The 16,346-nt window shown below is 44.5% G+C and overlaps 4 protein-coding genes across 4 annotated transcripts; all 4 read right to left on the bottom strand.

The window, feature by feature from the left end:
• Positions 1–456: 456 nt before the first annotated feature.
• Positions 457–2,253, bottom strand: KNAG0A04930 (uncharacterized protein; the record flags this gene model as incomplete). The annotated part of the gene is made up of 1 exon (XM_022609230.1): positions 457–2,253. The coding sequence occupies one exon, from the start codon at positions 2,251–2,253 to the stop codon at positions 457–459; it is 1,797 nt and encodes a 598-aa protein (XP_022462407.1).
• A 631-nt stretch (positions 2,254–2,884) lies between these two features.
• Positions 2,885–4,933, bottom strand: ACS2 (acetate--CoA ligase ACS2; the record flags this gene model as incomplete). Its single annotated transcript, XM_022609218.1, has 1 exon — positions 2,885–4,933. The coding sequence occupies one exon, from the start codon at positions 4,931–4,933 to the stop codon at positions 2,885–2,887; it is 2,049 nt and encodes a 682-aa protein (XP_022462406.1).
• A 1,121-nt stretch (positions 4,934–6,054) lies between these two features.
• SEC7 (Arf family guanine nucleotide exchange factor SEC7) lies at positions 6,055–11,805 on the bottom strand (the record flags this gene model as incomplete). The annotated part of the gene is made up of 1 exon (XM_022609207.1): positions 6,055–11,805. The coding sequence occupies one exon, from the start codon at positions 11,803–11,805 to the stop codon at positions 6,055–6,057; it is 5,751 nt and encodes a 1,916-aa protein (XP_022462405.1).
• A 770-nt stretch (positions 11,806–12,575) lies between these two features.
• KNAG0A04890 (uncharacterized protein) lies at positions 12,576–15,356 on the bottom strand (the record flags this gene model as incomplete). Its single annotated transcript, XM_022609196.1, has 1 exon — positions 12,576–15,356. One exon carries the CDS (start codon positions 15,354–15,356, stop codon positions 12,576–12,578), a length of 2,781 nt encoding a protein of 926 aa, XP_022462404.1.
• Positions 15,357–16,346: the final 990 nt, after the last annotated feature.

The following is a 16,346-nucleotide window of genomic DNA, read 5'->3' as shown; positions in this document are numbered from 1 at the left end:
CCGGGAACCGAACGCAATGGAGCGCAGACGGAAAAAAGGTAAGGGAGGAAGCCGACCGGTAGATGAGTCGTAATACAATCTTAAAGATTTATCTTCATCGGTGGAATTACTGCCCCTTGTTCTGTCATTATCTCTGTGCGTGTGCGTGTATGTGTATGCTTTCACCTTACCCCCCCCTAAAAAAAATTAAACAACTGTTCTCTCTCTCTTAGCGTCTCTCTATTCTACTTTCTTTTACTACGTAAAGAGGCATCAGAAGAGGAAGACGAGAGACTGCACTATTCTATATGTATTAACTTTATATTGGTAATAAATACTTAAATTTATATGTATTCGATTAGAAGAAGTAAGAGAAACAAATGAAATTACATAGCAGCAACAGAATATAATCAAATACGAACCCTACTATGTATCCTCACTTATATATCAACCTTTATAACCTCGGGGCGAAAATAACTAGGTTTGGCTCATACATTTAAGTACCTCTTTAAAGTCGTACGTCACGACGAATGAAAGAGTGATGAAGAGCACACTGTACTGGATGATGAACAACACTGAAAGACAGTCCATTTGCGTGTGCTTCCCGTTCATAGGGGTGTAGAATGCAGTAAAGTAGATCTGTGCAGTGGCGCTTGGCATCGCCCACGTCAAGATCATAACGAACTTACTGATGCGCGAGTCCAGCCAGTTGATATTGTACAGCTTGTCAGCCCACGCAACACCAACGATGGGAATTACCATCAGTCTGAAAACGGTCATCAACAATGCTGACCGGATGAACCCAGGGGGCAAAGAACTGACCTGCAACCTCGCCAACGTGCCACCGAGCAACAGTAACCCGAGGGGAACACACGCGTTCCCAATGTAGCCTGTGAAGTCTATCAGAAAATTCAGAACGGGCTGCCCATCAGGCGCCTTATGAACATGCACATAGGTGCTAACAAAGCACGCCTTCACCCATGGGATCAACGCGCATATGATACCCAACAGGGCACCCAGCGACGCAGGGCGAATGAAATTGATGATGAAGTATACCAGCCACTCAAGTTTGTACCTCCTAATGAACCTCTGGAACCGCCCGTGCGACGCTGTGGTCGTAACCGCGGTCGACGTCCTCGTGATGTTGTGTCTATACTGGTCCCCTGTATCCGAATCCGAACTTGTCTCACTGATGGACACCTCCCCAATCGCGGTGTTGCTTGCACCGATATCCTCCGTCAGAGTCAATGGACGACTCAAATCCAGCTCCCCAGTTCTGATCTTGTGTGCAACACTGTAAGCCCCAATCATGTCGTTGACAGAAGGTGCGTGTCTGTGTCTCAAGCCCCCCCTCGACCGTGGAACGGAGAATGGTTTGTCCACGGGAGCGGAATCACCGCCGCTCTCCGTTTGGAGGACCCCGGGACTGGAGTTTACCATGAAGAGAGCTGGTCCAGCTTCGCTCGTGCTATCAGTAGTTCTGGATCTTAGCGCTTGCCCGCGATTGCCCGCGATTGAATCCGAATACTGAACGGGGAATGCGCTGACATTTCCAATGCTGTTGTAACTCATGACCTCACTGTCTATGCTGCTCACTTCATTCCCCGAGTCTACAGAATGCCTATATTTCTTGTTCATCGCTTCAAGATTGGGCTTTACGGTACGAGTATTATCTTGAGCGTCTGTTCCATCGGAACTCTTCGTATCACCCATCTCCAGGTCACTGTGTTGCTCTGAGTCTTTTTCCTTCGGGGGCGCCACATCTTTGAAATCGAGCCCCACTATCCTCCACATCCCAAAGTTCATCATGAAAAAGCTCTGCGTGAACAGAAATATGCATGTATAAGCAACACCTTTGTCCGCCTCCTCCTGCGAGAATATAGCGCCGTTCCCCATACTTTGCAGGTATGCGATGGGCAAGTCTGAAATGTTTGGGAAAATCCCACTGAATATCAGGCCCCAGAACCAGTTCTTGGGCACAGGGGTGGTCAGCTTCGTGACGACCGAACACGCCATCCCTACAGAAAAAAGCAGAACAGCGGAAAGAATGATCACCCCAATCTCCTTGATATCATGCCACGATATGTTCGTGACGATCTTGTTAAACGTCAAGCACGGCAGAATCGCGTTAACGACCATGTTGGATATTCCCTTGGCGGTCTCCATATTTACAATGTCATACTTCGCCAACAGAAACCCCACGAAGATAATTGCATAAATCTTCAGGATTGGCTTCAAAGCGATGTATATGGCTGCACCTATGGTAATACTCATCGTTATTGTTTTTTACCTAATGTTCTGTGCACTCATGCACTCAAACACATATATTTGCACAACTCACGAGAAAACTTTAGCAAACACCAGTGTACTACTACTTCACGGGGATTACAGTAAAACACCTAAGTTGATGGGGCTGTCCTGCAAAAAGGTTTTCGATAACGAAACAGAGCACAAAAAAACCACTACAATTATGTACGATTATGGAGAGAAGGGCTATTATATCATCAGAAATCTCGGCTAACTGGCACCCGGATTCGAGCCCATCAAGAGTCCCCCGCCTTAGTGTCACGCCCAGAAAACTGCGCAGAAGGAGGGCAGAAAAGGAGAAGAACAATAGCGGCTCACCGCCGTGCGGGTAAGCCGCTTAGGTAACGTGCGCTCGCCCGCTCTTATGTCCGCGCTCTTTCTCCGGCTATCTCCGGAAGCGGCGTCCTAACTACCTCTATGATATAGTTGTGCATTGAACCCTAATACCGTTCTTGTTATACTAGTAACTTGGCCACTTGGGCAAATATATCGATAATCTCATATATATTATATATATATATATGTGTGTGTGTCCAGGTGTGAGTAGGAGAGAATGTTCTTGTTCGTAGCGGGGAGGACTTTAGCCGTGACCATGTCCTTATTTCTTGAATTTCAAGAATTGCTTATTCACAGATTCGACGATGGAGGGCACGACATCGGGATCAGCCAATGTGGACAAGTCACCCAGCTGGTCAGCCTCGTTCGAGGCGATTTTTCTCAAGACTCTTCTCATGATTTTACCAGATCTGGTCTTTGGCAGGTCCTTAACCGCAATGATCGCCTTTGGCGAAGCAAAGGGACCGATTTCACCTCTCACCAGGAAGATCAATTCACGACGCAGTTCCTCTGGAGAGTCGTCCTCCATTTCCTCCGTTGGGTCATCAACGTGCGTTATCTTCTTCAAGGAAACAAACGCTACAATGGCTTGACCAGTCAAGTCATCGTTGATACCAATGACGGCGGCCTCAGCTACACCATCGTGCGTGCTTAACGTGGCTTCTATTTCTGCAGTGGACAGTCTGTGACCGGAAACGTTCACAACGTCGTCAACTCTACCTCTGATCCAGTAGTACCCGTCGTTATCTCTACCAGCACCGTCACCAGTGAAGTAGTGGCCTGGGTACACGTTCATATACGTGTTCAGGTAGTGAGAGTGGTTGTTCCAGACGGATCTGGCCATCGAGGGCCATGGCGACCTCACGGCAAGGACACCAGCAACGTCGTTCCCCTCGAGTTCTTTTCCTGTTACAGGGTCGATGATCACTGCATCGACACCGAAGAATGGGACAGAGGCAGAACCTGGCTTTGCGGGCACAGCACCAGCCATTGGCGCGATGAAATGGGAACCGGATTCCGTCTGCCAGTAGGTGTCGCAGATGGCACAGTTGTTCTTACCGATCTTTTCGTTGTACCACTCCCACAGATCAGGAGCGATGGGTTCACCGACGGAACCCAGTACACGCAAGGATGAGATATCGTATTTGTCGATCTCTGCCTCACCAACACGCTTGATCAGTCTTAGTGCGGTAGGTGCCACGTAGAAGTGGGTTGCTCTGTACCGTTCGATGATTCTCCAGTATCTCCCGTAGTCTGGGTACGCTGGTGTCGATTCGAAGATGATCGAGGCGGCACCTAGCGCCAGTGGACCGTACAATGCGTACGTGTGACCAGTGATCCAACCGACGTCACCGGCAGTGAATAGAACGTCCTCTGGGTGCAAATCGAAGATGTATCTTGTCGTCATTGCGGCGCCAAGCAGGTAGCCTGCCGTGCTGTGCACAACACCCTTTGGAGTACCGGTGGAACCAGAGGTGTACAGCAAGAAAAGTGGATCTTCTGCATTGCACGTCACGGGTGGCAAATATGCTCTTTGCTTAGCGGTTTCCTCGTGCCACCAGAAGTCTCTACCTCTTTGCATCGGCACCTCCAAGTTCCCAGTTCTGGCGAAAACTAGCACTTTCTCGACGCTGTTGACACAATGAAGACCCTCGTCGACAATCTTCTTCGAGTGTATCACTTTACCACCTCTCTTCCCCTCCTCACATGTGATAATAACTTTACAACCAGCATTCTCGACACGATCCTTTAAGGAACCTGCTGAAAACCCAGCGAAGACGACCGAATGGATCGCCCCAATTCTGGCCACGGCCAACATGGCCACCAGTGTCTCTGGGATCATTGGCATGTAGATGGCGACGACGTCGCCCTTCTGAACCCCCCAGCTCTTCAAGACACCAGCCACTTTACACACTTGTCTCAATAGCTCTCCGTAGGTGATAATTCTGTTCTCCTTCTCGTCGTCAGCCTCGTAGATCAACGCCGTCTTGTCCGGGTTGGTCAGCGCATGTCTGTCAACACAGTTGTAAGATGCGTTCAACTCACCGTTCACAAACCACGCGACGTCGCCGTGTTCCAAAGTCCCGGACTTCACTTTAGTGAAGGGTCTGTCCCAGTCCAAGAACTCGTTGGCCATCTTGCCGAAAAATGTCTCTGGGTCCTCAATTGACTGCTTGTACATCGTCTTGTACTGTTCATAGCTGGTTATGTAACCTGTACCGGGCTGCGACTTGAAGAAATGTTCTGGAGCCTTGCGAAACTCGACGTTATTCGCCTCGTGAACTTCTGTGTGCGATTTAGTAGTAGTCATCTTTTATGGAAAAATGAATAAATATAGCAGGTTGCCAATTGATATCTATAGTGCCTAGTTCAAATCGAACAGATCTTTGTTTGAAGTTAAGAAATAAAGGATATATTCTCAATAAATAACCTTGTATAAACCCTTAAACAATAGTATGTCCAAAAGATTTATCTACTAAATTATTTCCAAAAATGTTTTCTTTTTTTTTTCCGCCCTCGATCTTTACAAGCGATGCTTATATATATCTCTTCTACAATCAACAGGCGTCAAACAATGTTGCAATTGTAAACGTGCACTCGAGGGTTTACCGGATATCTGAAAATTTCACTGTTTTCTCTTATATACGCTTAAGGAGCGAGAAAAAAACGAACGAAAAAAGAATACCAAAAAAAAAAGAATCGCTACGAGGGGAGAAGATTGAAGAATCGCAGTAGTAAACGGTACGCAGAGACAGCGATAACTACTGCGTTGACAAGACGTGGGCGAGATGCCGGGGAAACAGGAGCAGCAACCGCCTTGATTATTCCGCCGGTCCGTCGCCTATCTCTGAGTTGAAAAAATGCGTGATACGTGGGCGACATGAGGTACTGCGGTTTGCCGAGCCCTAATGATGGCGGGCGTTTCCTTGCGGTTAGGGCTGTGTGCCTCTTCCGGTCAACCGCAACAAAAAACACAGAAAATGGGGCTTGCCGCCTTTCGCCTTGTTTTCCTTCTTCATCTTTTTTCTGTTGAACAAAAAAAATAAAAAAATGCATGACCGTTTTTGGTCAACGTCGTGTGAATGTGAATTTTTTAAGTGTGTTGCCCAAAAGCCAGTTCCCGGCGGATTTAAGAGAGTCGTATTATTAATATTTTTCTGTGCTGCGAGTTTTCCGGAGACGCGGAGACCCGGCGCCGGTTCGAAGCGAGTGCGATCCCGCTTCTTCGCTGGGCCGAGACTCGGGCTGGACCCAAAAAAGATACTCCGTTCTCGGCTTTCCGTTTTCCCTCCTGACGTCCTCGTGCAAAGTGCCTGTATTGATCCTGTGGGAGCGGTATAGATAGTTTCGATCTATTCAGTTTTTCTTTCCCTTATTTACTTCATATTCTTGTTTTACTATACACAGGCGTACAAAACAGCACTTACTCGCTCACTCGTCAATGTCCACGGATAAGTACAACTCGCCAACTCTTGCTAGGTATCGTTTGATGGCGAAACTTAAATCTGTAGGGACGCTCTTATCGAGAACACAGATCACTAGCCCGTACATCGAGGGACAGCAGTTCTTGAAATCTTCGTCGTCGAATTCGTAGTACCCTTGCAGAATCTCTACAATCACTGGGCGCCATGCCAAGATGTTCTTCTCCATGCTTCTCTCGTCTAGCGAATTGTACGATGCAACAATCCTGCCACATATATTCACCAACCTTGCCAGCAGTTCAGGAACTTTCTCGTCTGAATTCAAATATAACTTGAACGTGATGTCGATCAATACCGCGGCGGCACTCGTCTCCTGTTTCAATAGATTGGGGATCTTGTCCACTACACGTGCCTCAACAAGCCGTGTCCTCAGTTTGAAGTCGTCGTTAAAGTCACGGGCAAATTCGTAAGAGTTTTCCAGTAGGTGCGTCAATTTAACGGAATCCGTGTAGGGGATCTGATGCTCGAATTCCTCATCCTCAAACAGATCGCTGACAAGTTCTATCAAAAGCAACTGGAGGACACATTTGATCACAATAGAGTTCTTGGTGTTCACCTTTTCGTGCAAATCCTCGTTAGAACCGAACCCACGTTGCGCAACGGCATTGTTGACGGGCAACAGCTCGTTAACACCAGTGGCCTCAATGGAGCTCGTCTCATTCCCAACGTCCTCACTACCTTCTTCACGTTGAGCGCGCTGAACGGTTTCATTCAGAGGTGGCTCCGTAGGGGTCTGGTTCCCACTGGCTCTACCTGATTTCCTCCTACCTTGGTGCAAGGGATCCGAATCGAATAATTCATTCGCCGTCGTCATTTCAAACAAGGTCTCAAAAACGTCACTGATCTTCCCCCAGTGCGAATCCTGGAATTTGTTAACATTCTGTAAGATCAGCTGCTGGAAGCAGGACCGACCTATTCTAGCGATTGTGTCGTTCTTTTGACAAATACAGGATACAAGCAGGGCCAAAAACCCATCCAACATCCCACTTAAGGACTCAAAGTAGTGAGTGAACAAAGCAATTAGGTTTCTCAGCGCTTGAATCAAAGTAGTGGACAACCATACACTCAAATCGTCATGACTGTTGAATTGGTTCACCTCCCAGTGTCGAGCCAAGACGTCAAAGATCGGGAATAGCAGTTTGTCGCATATCTTCTTCCAAAACGCTTCATCAAATTCAGAACCATACGCCACTAAGGCATCAAACATATAGTTCAGAGCCCGCGACCGCACCTCCAGATCCTCAGCAGTCATAATTGTATCGTTGAAACTGTAGAGGATTGGGAACCACACGTCTTCAAACACATCCTTACCGCGTAGTAGCCTCTCAGAGTTTTCAGCATTGTAGTCCTTGTTGTGAGAGAATGAAATCTTTGCAATATATTGCACCATCGATTTCAATGTCTCAAGTGCATGTAGAGACAATTTTTGGTACTTCTTGTTTTTGGAAATTTCTTTCAACACATCCACCATTTGACCAAAAGCATTGTCTTGAATAAATATACCATCGAAGGAGGTCTTGATTATCTCATTCAGTAACATTTGCGTTTTAGAGACAATGGCTTCATTAGAGGATTGTGCAGTGAATGATAGTGACTCTAGGATAGGTTTCCAACCGGACCTAATATGATTCGCCTTCACTAAGATGAAATTACGGAAACATTCTACAATCATTTCCTGGACTTCAACGCTATCTGTGTTTTGAATTGCGTATTCGAACGGTTTCAAAAAATCATGTTGAAACTCAAAACCGGACAGTTCTTCAATATCCAAGAACCTCATCGACAGCTGACGCAAGGAGTCAACAGCGAAAAACACAACGGCCAAATTTGGGTTCGTTGTGATTTTGTTAAATGCATCACCCATGACCGCCCAGATGGGAGTCCATTCCAGTCTTATACGATCCATATTGTAGTAGCAAACATCTATCATTTTTTGTAGCGAAAACATTCTAGGAGTGGAGGCATACTGTGAAGACTCGATCTCCTCTAGCGACACGCTTGTTAGAGCTTTGATGAAGTCCACGATGGCGTTACCAGAAAGTTCGGAACTCTTTGTAAAAATGTTATCCATCAGGACAACCAATTCACTCGCTGAGATATATTTCGCCATTTTTGGAGACAGCGTTTGGTTATGATATTTTTCTTGAGCAAGTTCCAATGGTGTAGCACGCTTGCTCCAGATATCAAAGAAGTAAGGCTGAGCAGTTCTGATTGAGTCATAAGAGGATCTCGGATTAGCAACACGTGCTTGACTGACATCTGGGACAGTCTCTCTATCAATACCTTTCGAGATCAGTTGCAGTCTTTCAATCTGGGAAATAACCAAAAGAATATCCTTCCAGGACTCCTTCAGGTAATTACCTTCTGCCAAAGCCACCTCCAATAGGTCTACCATGGCATTTACATTCTTGACACGGATCTCTTCGACATTTTGTAGGTTACAGAATTGCACCAATGCGCCCAGGAACGACTTCCTGGCGTCCTCAATACCAAAAATAGATGCAATTTTTATTGATATTTTCAAACCTTCTAAACACTTGTTAGATGTATCCAAATCGGCATAATCCTTGAACGGTGGAGTCAAAGCAGCCAAGAAGGACATCCATAGCGTTTCAAATATGGACTTAACGTGCTCGACGTGGGATGCAGCGTAGTATACTTCTGGTTCGCTCTTTTCTTTACTTTTGCTCAAATTTTTGAAAACCAGCTCTGTCTTAGATGCTATCTCTTTCGAAACTTGCATATACGCTTCTCTTTCCAAGTCTCTAGAACTGAAAAAGTTAAATGCAGACTGAGGCTGGGCGTTGAATGGTGCAGCCGTGTCATCTTGTAACATGGCCTGGTGCTGTTCAGACAAAAGCTTAATCTCATTATTGGCGATTTCGTTAAATAATCCGATCATGAAGTCTTTTGGCAAATCATTACCGTTATCGATACCCTCGTTGTTTTCCAAAAACTCTTCTAATGTCATCTTCCTTTTGATTTGTGAGGAATGCAAATCTGTGTTTAGCATGATCAGCGAGTACGACAGGACATAGGCAGTGTCTGCCTTTGAGAAAATGCCCGGATTCTGCTCCACAAACCGCTCGGCAAACTTCAACATGAATCTATCAATTTTCTGTCCCTCACCGGGGAGTCTAAACTTTTGCAAAAACTCACGAAGCGCATCAACAATAGACAACCCAGTGAAATCAAATTCGTCCACAAAAGCGTGCATGATCTCAATGTTCTTCTCGTCACCTTCACCCAAGTAATCACCGATGGCGGCCATATCCAGACCGTCGGTTGCCAGCAGCCATTTGGCAATGGCTTGGGGTAAATCGTCTGCTATAAAGCCTTTAGCCACTAGTAAGGGAATAGCCTTCTTCGGTTTGGTGTTAAAAACAACGACACAATCTGACAATTGAGTTTTCCTCTGTTTCAAGTTTTCAAATTGGGTAGGATTATCCAAATCTTGGCTCAACATCGATCTGGTCTCGTCATCAGCATTTGTACTGGCTATATGCAGGGATGAGTTGGTCTGGGTCTCGTTGTGGATCGAGGACGAAGCGAGAGATTCTGTTGCATCAACGTTATTCTTACCAACTTGCGTCTTGTTTGGGTTCAAAGCTCTATGTGCCCAAGAGCTCAAGGACCTCAGGACTGACACTATACAGCTTAGGGCCGACATTTGGAGGGCGAACTCCACAGGGAATGGAAGGACCACCTGTGCGTTTGACGAGGATGATAAGTTTGAAGTGGTCAGAAGCGGTAGTTGGTCAAAATTGAATGTGAACAGCGGTTTGGAAAGCTGTTCCTCATAATACGATCTTTCGGCTGGGGTGATGACACACCTAGTTAGAACCAGTCTAGTCAAATAATCCACGATCATTTCCATGATGTTTGGCATTCCAGGGTTACAGTCATAGTTCAGGTAGAACTCGATCAGTGCCCTAGGGTCATTGCATACCCTTTGGATAACGTTTAGGAAATACCGCTTCTGTTGGTTTGTTGAAGTCTTGAGTTCCGTGATAGGGAAGTATATTTCAGTTAAAAACACGGGTATCTCGCGCATGAAAGCGGCCCTCAGATTAGCCATTAACAGCCACATTATTTCCAATGTTATCTCAAAGACCGGGGAGATTGGCGAGGCTGCATTACGGGACAGGGAGAGACACAAGTACTGTTTTATAGCGTTCAGCAGTGTTCTTTGCTCCTTTTCAGGGAGAATGACGTTCGGAGACAGAAGAACGTCGACGTGTTCCTTCATTATGGTGTATATGATATGCAAAGAGAGCAATTTGGAACGGACAGCGTGGGATCTCATGTCTAACTCAGAATCTAAAGGTTTCGAACATATTTTGGCCATGGTTCTGAAAACGAGAAAAGCATCCTTGATCAATAGCTCCTGAGAGGAAATTGCGCGATCACTTATTTCAGAGTCCTCGGTATCCTGTTGTGCATCGACTCTCCTTTCGTCATCGTCGTTCAATTGGACCATGTTTTCCAAGGTGATCGACTGGTCAGTTGACAATGCCGCTGTGGGTACCACTCTCGTTTGTGAATCCTCATTTGGAGAGGTAGTAGCATTTGACAAAATTATGTTCTTCTTGATGTCAATTTTATCAAACACAGAGCTCACAACCTGTATCAATGTAGCTTGTGCAATACCTTGGTTAGAAGCACTCAAAGAAAAGAGAAATATATTGTAAATTGTTCTGATTGCCTTCAGAAGGGACACACCGTGGCATAGAGAGATTGAATCTTCCACTAGGATGCAGCTGGAGAGCGCTCTGATGATTTGTAATTCGACCTTTTCGCTGGTTCCCTCACCTTGAAAACACGATGATATTGTATCAATAGCAGCATCGATCAATTTTTGCTTTGGAGGCGGTGTTATACCGGTGGCTACATCTTGTTCTTGGTTCTGGTCGTTTGTGGCTGCTGAATTTGGCGGGTTAACCAGCAGGGATTCGTCCAGTGCTCTGAATGAAAACAGTTTCGACAGACAATCTAGCGCACTCCTTTGCACTTTGGAAGATTTCAGCCTGCAACTGTCCCTTAATGCTTCGAATATGAGGATAGAGTCCGCTGTAACGTCCAATTGACTCTCTGAGTTAAGATCTTCCTCGAGCCTTGCAATTGTTCTTTCTATTGTTTTCTGCGTGTTTGGGTTCTTTTTAACCTCCTTCTCCTCCAAGATGGTGGTCAGCGTATTTTTCACAAGACTCAGCGTGGCTTTGACACTAGTCGATGGTACAGATACAGCAGCGGATGCGATTGTGCGCACTCCATCCACGGATCTTTTGTTTGAGTCTGCAATTGAGATCTGTTCCATAGTCAAATTATGAGAAGCAGCTTTTTGTTCGTGGATTACCGAGTCATCATTGGTTTGCGAGACCGCGTCCTCACCTCTGTCATTCGGTTGATCTTGAAGTGGTTGTTGTTCGCCGGTGACGGTATCCTGAACCACGGGAACAGTTTCATCACCGTCAATTCCCTCATCAGCATCATCTTCCGCCTCGTTATCCATGGGAGCGATTTGTATCTCTGGGATGTTTTCTTGTGCGGCGGTTTCTGAGGTCTCTTCGACAATTGACGAGTGGTCGGAAGTCTCGTCTACTTGTTCACCTTGCAGTGTTGGGGATTCAGATTGTAGATTCACCGACGTTATACTCTCATCGGCAGCAGCATCGTCCGATATGTTGCTTTGTTGGGACATGTTTGCATTAAGTATCTTGATGCCAGGTGTCCACAGAGCGAGCAGGAACGCGAGCGAAGATCACAGATACGTAATACCTATTCTAACGAAGCAAACTGCACGTATGTACAATACAACTACGAAACGGCACTCGTTCAAAGGAGGCTTCGGAGATTAAAGCGCTGTTATATTCAAAGCCTTTTCTGTATTCAAACACACAACTTCCAACTATTATTCGTATTTCCTCGATTAAATCGATTAACTAAACACCAAAAGGACGGAAAAGAAACAAACAGAAGAACTGGGCGTGACTTTCCTGTTTGGGACCATATTTTCGAAAAAGACCACTTTTCCAAAAGGGGTCCAGTTTTTCTTTCTTTTTGATGCTTCGGGTAACACCCGGGTGAGAGATCCGGGTGCGTCGGTGGTGATCTCTCTGCGGGTGAGTTTGGGCACTGCTCTTCTACAGTCACTCACATAGTCGCGGCTACCCTTTACAAGTGTGATTGCTACATCGAAGAGAATGCTTCTTACTAGACCTGGTGCGGGAGTCAGTCCCGCACGAAGAAAAAGTGTTTTTTGATCACGTGAATCAGCTGCGGAATTGAATTTTGCAAATGGAGACAGTTTTATAGTAACCGGAACGCATTGCTTTCTTGCACAGTAAAGGTTAAGCTTAGCACCATTATCTATATACAAGTTGAGCAGACCTTGCATTTCAAATGCTACAGCAGTACTGTCAATCGTATATTATGGCTATCACTGGTTTTTACTTTCTAGAAATGAACATATTATTTACAATTGCGGTCCAGAAGATTCTTTAGCCCTACGTCTTTAATTTCTTCAACAGACAGTTCAAGATTCAATGAGTTGACCGTGCTGCTTATGAGCAATTCATTCCCAGCACTTTCATCGCTCAAAGAATGCCGTTTATCATTGTATATGGTTTTCAGTTTGCTGAAGCCCCGTTCGCTGTTGACAGAAGTAACGTTGATACTGAGAAGGTAATCCAGAACGCTTGGCAAAATACTGTGGTTGGAAACCGCAACGGTCGAATCACTCAACTTGGACCTCGTTTCATTCAGGTACTGTGATATGATATTCCAAGAAAGCAATGTTCTGAAAGAAAATACATCAGCAGTGTGAAATTCGCTGTTACTTTCGGGCAACACTTCGAAATCACAAAACTTCAAAATACGAATCTTTACCTTCATCTCATGCGCCAGACTCCCAGAATTGCCTAAAANNTTTTTAATCTCTTTGAGCAAGTGTTCCCTCAAAATTCTTTTAAAGTCCTTAGCCGTTAATGCCATATTAGAGCGACCGTCGTCACCGAAAATTCCTTTGATCTCTTTCATTTTCATAACGCTCATCGGGGGATCCATCATTTTCTGTCTCGCTGCTCTCATCTCCATTTTCAATTNNATCTCAAAATTCATTATTTGAATGCTAATGTTGGTCAGTTCAGAATATACATCAACACAATGCTTTTGGGAGATTTTAAAAACTTTCACAGCATCATGATGAAACAACGCACTTAACATATGAATGTAGGTAGAATCACAGGCGTTTTGTCGTAGTACTTTCCTATACTTCGCTTTGAACTTTTCACGTTCGACTGGTCTTCTCAAGAGCTCACTTAATCCACTAGCACAAACCGATGACATCTCTTTACAATATAGCAGTAATGGAAAGAAGCAAATACTCGCGGGCTTGTTTAAAAATAATATTTTTGTTAACGATTCGTACGGTGTCAAACCTTTATAGGGGATTTTTAGCAGTTGAAACGTCGGCTTCACAAAAGTTGAAAAAGAATTATCACCATGACTAGTGCTGGCTTTGAACTTTTCATATCCTTCCACGTTTTTCAAGAAATGTTCCAATAGATAAAAAATCGAGTTCCACCTAGTGTTACAATACGACGGCGGTAGTGTCTCCACACAGTCCTTGAAACTTCTCTTAAAAGTGAAACATTTTCTCAATTTCTTGGTCAGTGCCATTAGACGCTGGACAATATCCACTGAGCAGATATTAGGAAACAATTCGAGATCCTCTTCATCATTTTCTAAACCTGTATTTTCTGTATCTGTTTGCAGGTTCTCAATAATATCATCGATTAAAGCTCTCACAAACAGTTGAATTTGGTGTACCGCACAACCGTTGTGAGAGTTGAAAAAAGGGAATTGCTCGTCTCCTTTTAACGAATCTGTTGCTCCTATCACGGAAGCAGCATTATCCGTGCAACAGGATGTGAGCAATTTTGATAGAGAGAACTTTTTTATCAACGAAAGCAAGGTTTCTGTTAGCTCCTGCTTCTCTTTTGTTTCAACTTCTGAAAAGTAAATCGGAAAGCAAGCTTTATCCATATTACCGGTAACTAGATTGATCGTGACACTGATACAATCGGTGCCCTTGTTTGATGTCCAGCCATCGGTTTCCATAGATACCCAAGGCAATCTGACTTTCTTCAAAACGTTAAAACGTTGATAAATAATATCAGAAATGTTTGCACTCAGCAGACCATTTGTTTGCACACGCTTAGGTACCAGGTATTTGTTATGGGTATCAAAGAGCTCACGGAGCTGCTCTCTCACCATCGCGCCAGATGCACTGATATGGTTCGAAACCTTTTTTCTACTAAACAAATTCTTACATTCTGGCAAGCGCCTTTCCACAATGAGCCTAATGAATCTAGAGTCAAAAACGGAATAGCTCAGTCCTAACACCACAGACAAATTCGTCGAACACGTCTTCAGGTTTAGCACAGCTTTTGACCTTCTTTTGGACAGCCCTTTCAATAGAACTATCCAAAGTTTGCCTGGACTTTTCTTTTTGTTCCCTTGCAAATTCAGTTTTTTTCTCAGACGTTCAACGTTTGGTCGTGATGGACACAAGTGCAAAAAAACCTCAGAAACATCTTTAACATGAGTACTATGTTTTCCAGTTATATGATATTGAGAAGTTCTTGAAGGATATTTCTGTTGTCTTTTCTTATCTTCAAAAGTTATTAACTCGTAGCGGATCGTGTTGTTTGATTTATTGTAAAATTGACAAACCCTGAATTTGTCCTCCAGTTCAACATAAAAAAACTTGTACAGGTTCGAGTTTTTTCGATTATCAAATATGATGTCCAAATCTGCTGTAGCAAGTGTGGTGTTTTGTAGACATTTATACTCCATACTCGCTGCGTCGGCGGAAGAAGCAGTCAAAGTATCCTCCTCAGGATTTTCGGTGCCAACGCTTTCCACAAGCGTCGATTGTTCCTCATCAGGGACAGATGGAGAAACTGATTTGAAGCTATCAATGGTTCTCTGATAATTGCCAGCTTCTATAACCTGATCGCGTCTCCACACTAAAAAGGTGCCTTTTAATAATTGATGTAGGTAGACATTTCCTTCTGGGTCTGGACAATATAAAGGAATATTTTTGGGAACATCATCCCACATTTTTTCAAATGAGCATATGACCTCTGTTTCCTGATTAATTGCTCGATTGTGAAATTCAATCACTTCTTCCAAACTAACTACTGCGACCGGTTTGTTCTCAAAAAAATGTACTTCTGTTCCTGTCATTCTGAACTTTGGCTAGTCTTAATAAAATGCTGGTATTAAGACGGTACTTTTTTTATATGTATATAATAGCGTTCGTGAGTTAGATTTTAGCTCTAAACCAATGAACAGCTTTAACAATAACAAAGTGTCTAACAAACGTACAGAATAAAGCTCCGAAGAAAAAGAGCGAAGTAGGAGAGATTCCAAAGGGCGGTATGCATGATCTTTTTATATGTTAGTTGATTGAAAAAAGCAGGTTTTCTGCAATATATCGTGAAAATTCCGAAATGTAAATGTAGAGGTTGATAACGTGAACCGAGTTATGATTGACCGAGTCGGGGAAAGAATGTTCATGGTCTTCTTTAACAATATCAATGTTTAGGGACACCATGTTGTTATAGCATTTTCAGCACGTACTCAGCACTATCCTATCACGTGCAATCCCGTAGTGATCACGTGTAGATTCCGCACAATTCCGCAGTCACGTGGTATACAGTTTTTTCTCCGAATTTTTGCGAGCGGAAGGTCAAAATTTGGCCTTTTTCTCCGAAGGAATTGCAAGATTTCAATTCTGCACCAGGTTTACCCGCACAGTCCCGCCGCAATAGATTTTTGATCCCGCATTCACGTGATTTGGCGAGATTTGGCGGGATTTGCTGCGGGCGGGACGTCAAGATTTGGTCCTTTATACGGGCAGGAACCCAATATTTCAGTCCCGCACCAGGTCTACTTCTTACATTGAGCAGAACCCTGCCACAGTGTTTCTTGTAGGACACTGTGGTACCAGTGGGTGTCTTTGTCTTACCCGAACCTTTCTAGAAGATTCCGGAACCTGCGCGATCTCTTAGTTTAAGTGTGGTACCACTCTCTTCTCCCCCGAAAAAAATAATAATAACCATTTTCCAAAAAGAACGAAAAAGGGTCGGGAGAAGCCCGTTTTCGAAGCCTCGTAACAGCTCAGTGCAGTGGTTAACCGTTCAATGAACTTTGTCATCTGCATTTTGCTTCCCC

The sequence above is a fragment of the Huiozyma naganishii genome, chromosome 1 (genome assembly GCF_000348985.1).
Source record: "Huiozyma naganishii CBS 8797 chromosome 1, complete genome".
Classification (NCBI taxonomy): domain Eukaryota; kingdom Fungi; phylum Ascomycota; class Saccharomycetes; order Saccharomycetales; family Saccharomycetaceae; genus Huiozyma; species Huiozyma naganishii.
The sequence above is the reverse complement of the archived record's forward strand: the minus strand, read 5'-3'. Positions and strand labels throughout refer to the sequence as shown.